At 43.6% G+C, this 15180-nt stretch overlaps 2 protein-coding genes across 3 annotated transcripts; both read right to left on the bottom strand.

Annotated features, from left to right (window-relative positions):
- Positions 1–8473: 8473 nt before the first annotated feature.
- On the bottom strand, positions 8474–9688 carry LOC109871844 (olfactory receptor 1F12). Its single transcript, XM_020462857.1, has 2 exons — positions 9643–9688; positions 8474–9423 (listed from the first exon to the last, which is right to left on the bottom strand). Exons 1-2 carry the CDS (start codon positions 9686–9688, stop codon positions 8474–8476), a joined length of 996 nt encoding a protein of 331 aa, XP_020318446.1.
- A 596-nt stretch (positions 9689–10284) lies between these two features.
- On the bottom strand, positions 10285–14074 carry LOC109871807 (F-box only protein 36). 2 transcript variants are annotated; one of them, XM_031806380.1, is made up of 4 exons: positions 13628–14074; positions 13149–13257; positions 11634–11806; positions 10285–11075 (listed from the first exon to the last, which is right to left on the bottom strand). In XM_031806380.1, exons 1-4 carry the CDS (start codon positions 13721–13723, stop codon positions 10689–10691), a joined length of 765 nt encoding a protein of 254 aa, XP_031662240.1. In that variant the 5' UTR covers positions 13724–14074; the 3' UTR covers positions 10285–10688. The 2 variants fall into 2 exon arrangements, 1 of the variants encoding a protein (XP_031662240.1); XR_004205705.1 differs by lacking the exons at positions 13149–13257; positions 13628–14074 and adding an exon at positions 12298–12428.
- Positions 14075–15180: the final 1106 nt, after the last annotated feature.

The following is a 15180-nucleotide window of genomic DNA, read 5'->3' as shown; positions in this document are numbered from 1 at the left end:
TCCTAACCTGCGTTGCAGCTGTGGTTGCTAACTCAACGGCTAGGAGGTATCACTTCTGTAGTGAATAAGAGTTCACAGTTCATATCATTCACAACCAAAGCTCATGCTGATGTTGGCTTCGTTCTGTAGTTATTATCTGAACCTTTCTGACATAGGACCGTCGTCCTACATCCTTGGAACAGGAAGTTAGATTGTCGTCAAGGGCTTATATAGGAAGGGAGAGGAGGGCGTGTTTGAAAAGTTTTATAGCCCATGTCCCTTCACAGGGGAGGGCCACTGATTGAGCAGAGCCCTACCTTATGAAAACCCAAATCTCACATTTTAGAAGCTAAAATCACATTTCATCCCATCATGAATAATTTCATATTCAAACATTTAAATTGAACAACAATTCCATGTGAATCCGATAACTCTGATGTGTAGACTTTCCACTGTAGAGTTTATATAATCTTATCATTGATGAGAATGTCTCAGATGACAACCGAACTGACATCATATTCATTAAGTACCACGGCATATGTTCCATTGTTCGGATTACCAGAATATAGTTTGTTTCCCCCCACCTTCTGAAGTTCCCAGAATCTCTATGTTAACCAAGGGTTTTGCAAATGTAACATCAGTAGGGTAGAGAGAGGAAAAAGGGGGAAAGAGGTATTTATGACTGTCATAAACCTATCCCCAGGCCAAAGTCATGACAATAGGATCACTGTAGGATCACTACAGAATCATTGTAGGATTATAGGATCACTGTATGATCATTATAGGATTATAGGATCACTATAGGATCACTGTAGGATTATAGGATCACTGTAGGATTACTGTAGGATCACTATAGGATTACCATAGGATCACTGTGGGGTCACTGTAGGATCACTATAGGATTACTGTAGGATCGCTATAGGATTCTAGGATCACTGTAGGATCACTATAGGATTACTATAGGATTACTGTAGGATTACTGTAGGATCACTGTAGGATTATAGGCTCTCAGTTTGCCTGTAATCACGCTGGATGATTCAGAATCCATTGAAGAGCTTGAACGATTCAATGACGAGAGATACTTACGAACTCAAAGAAACATGTCGCTGGTTTCGGAGGATTCAAGCATTGTTAAGGACAACCAACCCAATCAACAAAACAAACCAAAACCAGGTTGGCCAATAGGTATCAACGATGGAACCAAACCATCCCCTAGTAAGAGGGCGCGAGTGGGGAGAGGTTTACTGATATGGATGTGGACGTGTTAAAATCCATCAATGAAAGGCAAAGGCCAAACTTGATATCTTGGATATATTACGAGAGGACATCAATGCATTATGTGCCAGTCTAGAATTCAGCCAACGTCAGATGGATGATCTGAGGAAAGAGAACACGGCCCTGAAAGGTACTGTAGACTCTATTCATAGCAAGGTGGAGGTGGTGCAAAGGGAGAACAAACAACTTAAAGAAACCTTGCTTGATGTACAGTGTCCATCAATGCGGAACAATCTAATATTCTCAGGGATACCAGAGAATGACAACAACAGAGGCTGTGAGGACACAGTCCGAGACTTTATGTCAACTCAACTGAAACTGCCCACGGATGTTGTGCGTAATGTCACTTTTTCCAGAGTCCATAGAACAGGTAAGGCCTCTGGGGAAGAGGCCACAAGCTATTATTGCATGTTTTGATACATTTAAGCAAAATGAAATGACGAAGAACATGGGGAGAGAACTCAGAAACACTGATTTTGGAATGAATGATCACTTCCCCACCGAGATCTATGAAAGGAGAAAAAAACTATATCCCATCATGAAGGAAAAGTGTTGCTTGAATCAACGAGTCTCCATGGTGATGGATAAACTTTCATTCAACGGGCAACTGTATCGGGACTCTGGAGTAACTCCCTGGCTATTTTAATTTAATGTTCAAATCAGAGTTTGTGTATTATGACAACTTTAACTATAATAAATACATGCTCTATTGATCTCCACTTGATAAGGAAAGGGTTGCATATAGATCAGGTTAATATATGTAGCCTTCCTAACAAAATATAAGAGGTTTTTAACTTGGTCAACTTAAATAATATTAATATTTTGGCTTTGACCGAAACGCATTTAGATGCATCTGATTGCATGCCTATCTGGATAACTTATGTACTGGGTTTGACCAGGCAACAGATAGCAACAGAGATGTATTTATCTTGGGTGATTTTAATATAAATTGGAAGGATCACAATAATTAGAATAGAACAAAATTGATGAGTGTCGTGGAAGATTCAGAATTTGTTGGTAACATTTGTAAGATGTTTTATATTCATCAAATGTGTTTAAATTACTTCTCATCGAGAATGTTATTTTTGTATAATTCTGTGGCAGGGTTTGCAGTATCTGTTCTATGTCAAGACTAAGTTGCAGGGGCCGCAGAGAGGGGAGAGGTCAAAGTATCATCATGTGTAAACATATCTCTTGGCTCCACAATGTCTGTGTACCAGTCAGTGTGTCTCTGTGATCTTGTCAAGATAGGATGGATTTGATATGTGCCTGTTGATATGGAGGGTTGGTTTATGGTTCTAGGATTGAGAAAGGAGATAAAGCTGAACGATGAATTATGCCGATGCTGTCTTATCCTGTGTGTTTTTGCTATAAAGGACCTCATTTGAAATGTGGAAGGATTACAGTAGATTACTGCAGAAACCAAACTATTGGTAGTGCAGCTAAACAACTGCTTATCATGGTCTTCAAAGCAGCAAGGATTGTTTTAAGGTGGAGATATGGTTCTTCTGTTGCAGCCATGCGCAATGTTCTTGGTTGGTCATCAATCAATAAGTTAATTGAAAAAAACATGCTTCTTTTATTTCATAATATACATAATTTAAAACAGCCAAGTTCTATTCACAATGGTATTCAGTTGGTAAGAGACAGACATTCCGTAAATACTAGGAATAGATTGTCCACCATCTATGCGTTATCCAGACAGAAAAGAGAAATAGGCAAAATAACATTTGTCACGCCTTGGTCATAGTGTTTTGTGTTTTCGTTATATATTTTGGTCAGGCCAGGGTGTGACATGGGTTTATGTGTTTGGTTTCGTATTGGTTTTTTTTTGGATTTGGGATTGCTATGTTTAGGGGTGTGTCTAGTTAGGCTTGGCTGCCTGAGGCGGTTCTCAATCTGGAGTCAGGTGATTCTCGTTGCCTCTGATTGGGAACCGTATTTAGGTAGCCTGAGTTTCACTTTGTATTTCGTGGGTGATTGTTCCTGTCTCTGTGTAGTTTCACCAGATAGGCTGTAATTAGGTTTCACGTTCCGTTTGTTGTTTTCGTATTTATTAGTTATTTCATGTATCGTCACTTTTTTCTTCATTAAAGACATGAGTAACCACCACGCTGCATTTCGGTCCGACTCTCTTTCGACAAACGAAGAACGCCGTTACAACATTTTGATTTAGAGCAATAAAGAAATTGAATAAATTAACTGAGCAAACTATAAACCTTTCAATATATAAATAAACTTAAGCATAATTTTTAAACGATTGAAATATAATACATAGAAATGTTGTGGGACTATAGTAGATGAAGAATCAATATTTTTTAGATTGAGTATTTATTGGGTCATTATGTTAGTATATTATGTATGTTTGTAATAGTGTGTTATATGTGGAAATGTGTTTGTATTATAAATTGTATTTGAATGTTTAAGGACTCTTGGAAGATTAGTCCAAATGGGGACTAAAAGAGATCCTAATAAATCAAATCAATATAGGATCACTGTAGGTGTCACGTTCTGACCTTTATTTCCTTTGTTTTGTATTTATTTAGTATGGTCAGGGCGTGAGTTGGGTGGGCAGTCTATGTTTGTTTTTCTATAATTTGGGTATTTCTATGTTTCGGCCTAGTATGGTTCTCAATCAGAGGCAGGTGTCATTAGTTGTCTCTGATTGAGAATCATACTTAGGTAGCCTGGGTTTCACTGTGTGCTTGTGGGTGATTGTTCCTGTCTCTGTGTTTGCACCATATAGGACTGTTTAGGTTTTAACTTTTCTTATTTTGTTTAGTCTGTTCATGTATAGTGTCTTTATAAATTAAACATGAATAACCACCACGCTGCATTTTGGTCCGCCTCTCTTTCACCAGAAGAAAACCCTTACAGTAGGATCACAATAGGATTACTATAGGATCACTGTAGGATTATAGGATTACTATAGGATCACTGTAGAATTATAGGATTACTATAGGATCACTGTAGAATTATAGGATTACTATAGGATCACTGTATGATCACTATAGGATTATAGGATCACTGTATGATCATTATAGGATCACTATAGGATTACTATAGGATCCCTGTAGGATCACAATATGATTACTATAGCATCACTGTATGATCACTATAGGATTATAGGATCACTGTAGGATTATAGGATCACTATAGGATCACTATAGGATTATAGGATCACTGTAGGATTATAGGATCACTATAGGATTACTATAGGATCACTATAGGATTATAGGATCACTGTAGGATCACTGTAGGATTATAGGATCACTGTAGGATCACTATAGGATCACTGTAGGATTATAGGATCACTATAGGATCACTATAGGATTATAGGATCACTATAGGATCACTATAGGATCACTGTAGGATTACTGTAGGATCACTATAGGATCCATGTATGATCACTATAGGATTATAGGATCCCTATATGATCACTATAGAATCACTATAGGATTATAGGGGCGGCGGGTAGCCTAGTGGTTAAAGCATTGGGCCAGTAACCAAAAGGTTGCTAGATCAAATCTGTCATTCTGCCCCAACAAGGCAGTTAACCCACTGTTCCTAGGCTGTCATTGTAAGTAAAAATTTGTTCTTAACTGACTTGCCAAGTTAAATAAAGGTTAAATAAGAAAATACACTGCTCAAAAAAATAAAGGGAACACTAAAATAACACATCCTAGATCTGAATGAATGAAATATTCTTATTAAATACTTTTTCTTTACATAGTTGAATGTGCTGACAACAAAATCACACAAAAAGTATCAATGGAAATCAAATTTATTAACCCATGGAGGTCTGGATTTGGAGTCACACTCAAAATTAAAGTGGAAAACCACACTACAGGCTGATCCAACTTTGATGTAATGTCCTTAAAACAAGTCAAAATGAGGCTCAGTAGTGTGTGTGGCCTCCACGTGCCTGTATGACCTCCCTACAACGCCTGGGCATGCTCCTGATGAGGTGGCGGATGGTCTCCTGAGGGATCTCCTCCCAGACCTGGACTAAAGCATCCGCCAACTCCTGGACACTCCGTGTCTCCTGTCTCAGCCTCCAGTATTTATGCTGCAGTAGTTTATGTGTCGGGGGGCTGGGGTCAGTTTGTTATATCTGGAGTACTTCTCCTGTCCTATTCGGTGTCCTGTGTGAATCTAAGTGTGCGTTCTCTAATTCTCTCCTTCTCTCTTTCTTTCTCTCTCTCGGAGGACCTGAGCCCTAGGACCATGCCCCAGGACTACCTGACATGATGACTCCTTGCTGTCCCCAGTCCACCTGGCCATGCTGCTGTTCCAGTTTCAACCGACCTGAGCCCTAGGACCATGCCCCAGGACTACCTGACATGATGACTCCTTGCTGTCCCCAGTCCACCTGGCCATGCTGCTGCTCCAGTTTCAACTTCCACCTGACTGTGCTGCTGCTCTAGTTTCAACTGTTCTGCCTTATTATTATTCGACCATGCTGGTCATTTATGAACATTTGAACATCTTGGCCATGTTCTGTTATAATCTCCACCCGGCACAGCCAGAAGAGGACTGGCCACCCCACATAGCCTGGTTCCTCTCTAGGTTTCTTCCTAGGTATTGGCCTTTCTAGGGAGTTTTTCCTAGCCACCGTGCTTCTACACCTGCATTGCTTGCTGTTTGGGGTTTTAGGCTGGGTTTCTGTACAGCACTTTGAGATATCAGCTGATGTACGAAGGGCTATATAAATAAATTTGATTTGATTTGATTTGGACAGTCTGTGGTGCAACGTGGCGTTGGTGGATGGAGCGAGACATGATGTCCCAGATGTGCTCAATTGGATTCAGGTCTGGGGAACGGGCGGGCCAGTCCATAGCATCAATGCCTTCCTCTTGCAGGAACTGCTGACACACTCCAGCCACATGAGGTCTAGCATTGTCTTGCATTAGGAGGAACCCAGGGCCAACCGCACCAGCATATGGTCTCACAAGGGATCTGAGGATCTCATCTCGGTACCTAATGGCAGTCAGGCTACCTCTGTCGAGCACATGGAGGGCTGTGCGGCCCCCCAAAGAAATGCCACCCCACACCATGACTGACCCACCGCCAAATCGGTCATGCTGGAGGATATTGCAGGCAGCAGAACGTTCTCCACGGCGTCTCCAGACTCTGTCACGTCTGTCACATGTGCTCAGTGTGAACCTGCTTTCATCTGTGAAGAGCACAGGGCGCCAGTGGCAAATTTGCCAATCTTGGTGTTCTCTGGCAAATGCCAAACGTCCTGCATTGTGTTGGGCTGTAAGCACAACCCCCACCTGTGGACGTCAGGCCCTCATACCACCCTCATGGAGTCTGTTTCTGACCGTTTGAGCAGACACATGCACATTTGTGGCCTGCTGGAGGTCATTTTGCAGGGCTCAGGCAGTGCTCCTCCTGCTCCTCCTTGCACAAAGGCGGAGGTGGCGGTCCTGCTGCTGGGTTGTTGCCCTCCTATGGCCTCCTACACGTTTCCTGATGTACTGGCCTGTCTCCTGGTAGCGCCTCCATGCTCTGGACACTACGCTGACAGGCACAGCAAACCTTCTTGCCACAGCTCGCATTGATGTGCCATCCTGGATGAGCTGCACTACCTGAGCCACTTGTGTGGGTTGTAGACTCCGTCTCATGCTACCACTAGAGTGAAAGCACCGCCAGCATTCAAAAGTGACCAAAACATCAGCCAGGAAGCATAGGAACTGAGGAGTGGTCTGTGGTCACCACCTGCAGAACCACTCCTTTATTGGGGGTGTCTTGCTAATTGCCTATAATTTCCACCTGTTGTCTATACCATTTGCACAACAGCATGTGAAATTTGTCAATCAGTGTTGCTTCCTAAGTGGACAATTTGATTTCACAGAAGTGTGATTGACTTGGAGTAACATTGTGCTGTTTAAGTGTTCCCTTTATTTTTTTGGAGCAGTGTATATAGGATCACTATAGGTCTTCCAACATTAAATTGAGATGTGAGAGCCATAGAAGCCTTTTTCCTGTTCAACAGTTGATTGATGATTTTCTAAGTTTACTTTATAGTGTTTGAAGATTCTTGGAATGTTCTAGTAAATCTGTTGTGATATCTGAAGTAGATGGCTAAACCTGATCTCATACTTTTTGTAATTGGCACAATTCCGGGTCATTTGTTTTGTTTTTAGTGAGGATTTTTGGAGAGGTCTGACTAAGGGAAAGTAGTGGTGAAATATTATAAAATATCATCAGTCAACATGTTAAAGTGCTCAGTATTGTTACATATTCTACATTTAACACTACTATCCATTTCCACCAGTTATTTTAACAAAGAGAAGTGGAATATTGGAAAGTGGTCAGAAATGAGTATTTAAATAACATATACTTGAATACGGATATAGTTGAACTCAGGTCTAATCAGACAACACGCAATACCAATATTAAAGTGAAAACCAAACAATAACCAACAAGTGTTTGACATTTTATCTGTTCTTTTCCCGACAATTTTACATGTTCAATCGCCACCATTGTCTACCGCAGGTTCAGTAATCATCATACAATGTCCTCATACGATTGCACTTCACTTGTCTCTATACTAGTTTCAGTCAGTACACTGGCTTCAGTCCCTATACTAGTTTCAGTCAGTCCACTGGCTTCAGTCTCTATACTAGTTTCAGTCAGTCCACGGGTTTCAGTCTCTATACTAGTTTCAGTCAGTCCACTGGCTTCAGTCTCTATACTAGTTTCAGTCAGTGCACTGGCTTCAGTCTCTATACTAGTTTCAGTCAGTCCACTGGCTTCAGTCTCTATACTAGTTTCAGTCAGTCCACTGGCTTCAGTCTCTATACTAGTTTCAGTCAGTCCACGGGTTTCAGTCTCTATACTAGTTTCAGTCAGTCCACGGGTTTCAGTCTCTATACTAGTTTCAGTCAGTCCACGGGTTTCAGTCTCTATACTAGTTTCAGTCAGTCCACGGGTTTCAGTCTCTATACTAGTTTCAGTCAGTCCACGGGTTTCAGTCTCTATACTAGTTTCAGTCAGTCCACGGGTTTCAGTCTCTATACTAGTTTCAGTTACGTCACTGGCTTCCTTCTCTATATTGGTCCATGTGCACACTGTGGTTTCTGTATTTGCTGGGCTCTCTAAGTGTATTCCAGGTCCTTCATATGAAGCAGACTCCATACTGGCTTTAGTCTCTATTGTAGCACAGGTTCCGATGCTGAGTGTGGTCTTTGCGCTGGTTACGTTCCCTGTACTAGTCGCGGTTCTGGAGATCATTGCAGTTCCAGGGCTGAGTGGGGGTCTCTGTACTAGAGCAGTCTGTGGTGTCGCTGCAGGTCTGGAAAACTTTTGTCCAGCGGGGGAGGAAGTAGGGAAGCTGCGCTCGAAGTTCCCGGCAACGCAGGCCGTACACCACGGGGCTGAGTGCCTGCCCCACTAGGAACACCACGAAGTTGGTCACTGTGGCGGCCATATTGTGCTTCCACCTGGTGATGATGGGCACCAGAGGGAGCAGGTACAGGATCATCTGTAGCATGTGGATCAGGATGGTGCGGCGCCCACTGCTGTTGGAGCGTGAGAAATGCCCCGCCCGGCAGCCCTCCATGTAGATGAGCACGTAGCTGGTCATGATGAGCAGTACCAAGAACACCACCAGCGCCAGGCTGCTGAACCGAGACGCGGGACTCTCCAGCGTGGTGGAGCACACGGGGTCCAGCTCCACCACATAGGCCCAAGAGGACTGAGCGCAGGCCAGGACAGTGAACAGAACCGGGTTGAGCAGGGCCATGAACCAAGCCAGCGCCATGACGGAAGACCGAATGCGACGCAGCAGTGCTGGGTAGTGGAGCGGCCGCAGGATGGACAGGCAGGTGTTGAGGGCCATGAGTGTGAGGGTGATGCCCATGCCACGGCCTAAAGCCACTTGGAAGTCAAAAAGGACCCAGCAGGTCAGGCGGTTGATGGGCACGTGGAGGGCGCAGAGGCCGTGCAGGATGGTGCCCACCGCGTTGAAGCTGGTCACACAGGCACAGTGCTGGCACAGCAGAACGAAGCGGACGTTGCGGCGCAGCTCAGCTGTGTGGAACACTGTCACCACAATGAGGTAGGTCAAGAAGGTGGTCAGGAAGATGCCCCCGTGGACACACACTTTTACTGTGTCCAGCAGCCCTATGTCATCCCCAGATATTGTAGCATTTAAAAGGCCTGAGTAGAGGAAAGACACACAAAAAACCTGAGAAATAACATGTGAGGTTAAACCACATAAAGGCATGAGTGAGATTATTTTTGATACTTTGATAAACCACAGAGGACGTCAATGACAATACAATGACTGTAAACCCAAAGATAGAGCAAACTCACAGGTTGAGACTAAAGAAAAATTACAGGGAGGAAAAACAGGTGAAAAAAATAGCAATTTCTTACCTGTATTCTGTTCCACTGCCACATCATAGTTGGAGTCATTGGACATCGCTTCTGCTGATTCTGGCAGGTCACAGGGGTTAATAGTGCCAACATATACAGTATGAGTGTCTCTACTGTGGCTGCTAGCCCTTTGCTTCAGGTAACTGTGATCTTCTATATCGTTGCCTTGTATTTTCTGTCACGTGTCACCAGCGCCATGCATTTAGTTACAGATTCTTTATCGACTGCCTCCTAATCCGTGGGTTTAGTGGAATAGACTGTTCTGAGAGTCAACACCTGCCTCTCAGCGTGGCAAAATTCTATATTAAACAGTAGGTGGAGCAAATTATTGTGCTCCTAGGTGTGTGTGCTATGCTGAGTGTGTGTGTGTGTTAACATCTGACCTGCGCCAGGAGGGTTTGTCGCTAGTGACTGTGAAGGTCCATGAGTGGAGATCAGACTGAACACTTTTCCTATTTATTAACTAGAAGGATGTTAAAATGATTGGACCCTTTGGTACTCAAGTTATTTAGCTGAGATAAGGATTTCATATAGAATATACTGTAGGTTTAAAATATTGTATATTTTAAACATTGTAAAAATACATAATATATATTTACAAAACCATAGCAAATAGGAAGAAAAATGTTATGAGAACACAGCTGGCAGGTTTTTATCCTTTTATTTTTACCAAACGTGCCCTCCCTGAATCATTCCACTGAATGGTATTGTCCTGCTCGTGCTAAATCGTATAAGGAAAAAGATTATGGCACATGTACAACACAACGCAACAGCAGGTAAAAATGCATATTAACATCTCCAGCCATTGCCACAACATCCTTTGCTGCCAGGCAACTGTCTATGAGAGAAACTGTCTTCCAACACAACACAGCCACTGTATTGTTTGAAAGACAAGAAGCATAACTAACATGAATTCAAACATTCAATAGTCATCATATTTGTATCAAAAACGACTTGTACTGTCTCCTCCCGAAATCAAGCCGTCCTCTATTCCTCAGCATGGAAACCTCAAGGATCCTATTTAGAGTGTAAAGATAAAACAAAAGTCATTTCAGTGAGCTCCCTGAATCAGAGCTCCAGTCCCCCTGTGCCACACCATGACCCTGACCCGCAATCACCCCACAGCGCTGCATGTCTGTACAGAGCTGCTCCGGCCCAGGGTCCGACTCAGAACTTGGCTCTATATCTGCAGCGTGGCTCTCTGGGTCCTCACTGCGCTCCACCATTGTGTCTACATCATAGCGCTCCGGGTCTGTACAGAGTAGCTTCTGGCTCCTCTTCCTCCTGCGGCTGATCTGTTTCTGCAGCTGCAACTTGCTGGTGAAGAAGACGCTCTTCCAGCCCAGCTCCAGGGCCAGGGCCTCCACCTCGGCCGACACGGCGCCGCAGTGGCCGCGCACCGCTTGCTCCCAGAACTCCTCCGAGCGACACAGCTGACAGACACACAAGGAACAGTGGTTAGGGACCTAGACCAGAGTTTGCGGTCAATCATTCCGTCAGTTAACTCACCAGGGGTTTAAACCACAAACAAAAACAACAGATTTACTACAGAAAATAAACCAACAGAAAATAGAAATATGAAAATGGAAAACACGTAATTACAGTCAGATATACCTATGTAGTTACAAAAGGATTCACATACAGTCTACATCATAGGCAGTATACAGTCTACATCATAGGCAGTATACAGTCTACACCATAGGCATTATACAGTCTACACCATAGGCAGTATTTAGTCTACATCACAGGGTTTGATCTCGGGCTGTATCATAATCGACCGTGATCGGGGGTCACATAGGGGGGTGCACAATTGGCCCAGCGTTGTCAGGATTAGGGGAGAGTTTGCCCAGGGTAGGCCGTCATTGTAAATAAGAATTTGTTCTTAACTGACTTGCCTAGATAAAGGTAAAAAATATATATTGAAAAAATAGGCAGAAATACTGTCTACATGCATGCACCGAGTCTCACACAGACAGAGTGGGTCCATTCACCTTCCTGAACCTGTGTGAGGTGTGTCCAAGCCGTGCCACGTCCTCCAGTTCCAGATGGGTCAGGATGTGGAGAAGCAGGGGGTCGGGCAGACGCTCCAGGTAGTCATAGTGGCCTTGACATAGTGCCTGGCTGTACTGAAGGATCCGTGGGCCAAACACCACACTCACCTGACCTAGGAAACCATCACACCAGTGGAGGCTGCTGAGGTGAGGACGGCTCATAATAATATCTGGAATGGAGTCAATGGAATGGTATCAACCACATGGAAACCACGTTGATGTGTTTGATACCATTCCACTGACTCCATTCCAGCCATTATTATGAGCCGTCCTCCCCTCAGCAGCCTCTACTTGATTACACAGACAGCACCTGTCAACACTTAGCCTCATGCCCACCAACGGGGACGTTGCTTAACTTTTTTTGTGCTGTGCCCAACCTAGCCAAAGTCCGTTACAAGGGCATTAGACCATAGGAGAATCTCAATTGCATTTCCTTGACTCCTCGCGCCCCCTCTCCTTCTCAAACCCCATTGGATGAGAAAGTCAGAGGTCCTTCCCCTCTGACCATCTCCAATGGGTTTTGAGATTCTCCCCATCTCTCTGACCTAGCAACTAGGCGATTTCAAAAGTTTTCTAGTAAAAGATGCTTAAAAAAATGCAACACCTGTGAATGGAAACAATCTCTACACCAAGGGTCTCCAATCCTGTTCCTGGAGAGCTACCCTCCTGTAGATTTTCACTCCAACCCTAGTTGTATCTAACCTGGTTCTTATCAGCCAGATAATTATTAGAATCAGGTGTGTTAGACTAGGGTAGGAGTTAAAACCTACAGGAAGGTAGCTCTCCAGGAACAGGGTTGGAGTTAACCTACAGGACCGTAGCTCTCCAGGAACAGGGTTGGAGTTAAAACCTACAGGACAGTAGCTCTACAGTGTCAGGGTTGGAGTTAAAACCTACAGGACAGTAGCTCTCCAGTGTCAGGGTTGGAGTTAAAAACCTACAGGACAGTAGCTCTCCAGTGTCAGGGTTGGAGTTAAAAACCTACAGGACAGTAGCTCTCCAGTGTCAGGGTTGGAGTTAAAATCTACAGGACAGTAGCTCTCCAGTGTCAGGGTTGGAGTTAAAACCTACAGGACAGTAGCTCTCCAGTGTCAGGGTTGGAGTTAAAACCTACAGAAAGGTTATCTCTCCAGGAACAGGGTTGGAGAGCCCTGGTCTAGGCCATTGCCTCTACGACATCTGCCCTCCTGGAAACTACCCTTCTGACACACCTGTGAACCTAAATCATGGGAACTGCCGACTTAGCCGCCTGGAATAGTATAATTGATTGGGTTACAATCAAAGCAGTCATTTTTAGCATGGTCATTCGCTTCACTCGAGGGCATAGGGTTGGTTATTTTGGGCATTTACACTATTATCTATCTTGCTATTAGTGAGCAGGTGGGCTGTAAGTTGAGCAGGTGGGCTGTAAGTTGAGCAGGTGGGCTGAGGGCTAGTCTACACTGGGCACCTTACTCTGAAGCAGGCTGTCATCCAAGTAGTCATTGTGAGACTCCCTCAGTTCTCCTGGCTTTGTGTTCCTACCATCACTTCTCAAAGAAATCTTCCACCATCTCCAAATAACCTGAAAAATATAGGCCTATGAGTATTGCAGAGCAAATGGTATTACAGTATTTAATGTAGCTAGGTAAATGGCTTTGCTGACTATTTGTTACTAATGCTATTTATTTGAACTATTTGTTGCCAGCTTTCTGGCATAGCCTTTATTTGTTAGTTAGCCGAGCAAGCTACTACTAGATTATATTGTTATGTGTCTAACGTTAACGTTACTGACATGTACGTTATTATAGCTAGCTAAGGCGTTGGCTTAAACTAAGAGTGAAATATTACTGTAGCGTCAGAGTTAAATGGCTAACGTTAGCTTAGAAATGTCTTAAGAAAAAAATGATTAAATACTTTACATTTTAGAGAGGACATAACACGAAAAGATTTACCTCTGCCTTGGTAACAGAAAATTGGAAGAAGTCTTTATTGGGTGCAGGACCTTGACCACTGACTTCAAATAAACTTTTCCCCAGCAAAGTCGACATTTTGGACGCTTGGTTTGTGGTTGCCACGGCAACGAACGGGTTCGTTCAGTTTACTTCCAGCGTGCTAGAATGTAACGAAACCTCTCCTGCTGCAATATTCCTTCCTGCCGCAACATGCTAGAATGTAACGAAATTCCTGCAATATTCCTTCCTGCCGCAACATGCTAGAATGTAACGAAACCTCTCCTGCTGCAACATTCCTTCCTGCCGCAACATGCTAGAATGTAATGAAATTCCTCCTGCTGCAATATTCCTTCCTGCCGCAACGTGCTAGAATGTAACGAAATTCCTCCTGCTGCAACATTCCTTCCTGCCGCAACATGCTAGAATGTAACGAAACCTCTCCTGCTGCAATATTCCTTCCTGCCGCAACATGCTAGAATGTAACGAAATTCCTGCAATATTCCTTCCTGCCGCAACATGATAGAATGTAACGAAACCTCTCCTGCTGCAACATTCCTTCCTGCCGCAACATGCTAGAATGTAACGAAATTCCTCCTGCTGCAACATTCCTTCCTGCCGCAACGTGCTAGAATGTAACAAATACAAAATTACAACTTCCTCTTTGGTTTGAAGTCACTTTTGTAGCTGTGTATAAATGAATAGCTACGTTTTCCTGATACTTGAGTCAATGAAAACATTTCCTCGTAAAGAGCTATAGTGAACAAAATGTTACTGAATTACAGATCATATAAGGAAATCAGTCAATTGAAATAAATTCATTAGGCCCCAATCTTTGGATTTCATATGACTGGAAATACAGAGAAAAAAGGGGTGTGGATCAGAAAACCAGTCAGTATCTGGTGTGACCATCATAGAGTTGATCAGGCTGTTGATTGTGGCCTGTGTAATGTTGTCCCACTCCTCGTCAATGGCTGTGCAAAGTTGTTGAATATTGGCAGGAACCTGAACACACTGTTGTACACGTCGATCTAGACTCTAGAGCATCCCAAACATGCTCAATCGGTGACATGTCTGGTGAGTATGAAGGCCATGGAAGAACAGGGACATTTTCAGCTTCCATGAATTGTGCACAGACAGATCCTTGCGACATGGGACCGTGCATTATCATGCTGAAACACGAGGTGACGGCAGCGGAGGAAAGGCACGACAATGGGCCTCAGGATCTCATCATGGTATCTCTGTGCATTCAAATTGCAATAGATAAAATGCAATTGTGTTCGTTGTCCATAGTTTATGCCTGGCCATTCCACAACCCCACCATGGGGTACTCTGTTCACAATGTTGACATCAGCAAACCATACACGTGGTCTGTGGTTATGAGGCCGGTTCTACATACTGCCAATTCTCTAAAATGACATTTGAGGCAACTTATGGTAGAGAAAGGAACATTAAATTCTCTGGCAGCAGCTCTGGTTGACATTCCTGCAGTCCGCATGTGAATTGCACCCCCTTAAAACTTGAGACATCTGTGGTATTGTGTTGTGTGACAAAAC

Source organism: Oncorhynchus kisutch, linkage group LG27 (assembly GCF_002021735.2).
Source record: "Oncorhynchus kisutch isolate 150728-3 linkage group LG27, Okis_V2, whole genome shotgun sequence".
NCBI lineage: Eukaryota > Metazoa > Chordata > Actinopteri > Salmoniformes > Salmonidae > Oncorhynchus > Oncorhynchus kisutch.
The sequence above is the reverse complement of the archived record's forward strand: the minus strand, read 5'-3'. Positions and strand labels throughout refer to the sequence as shown.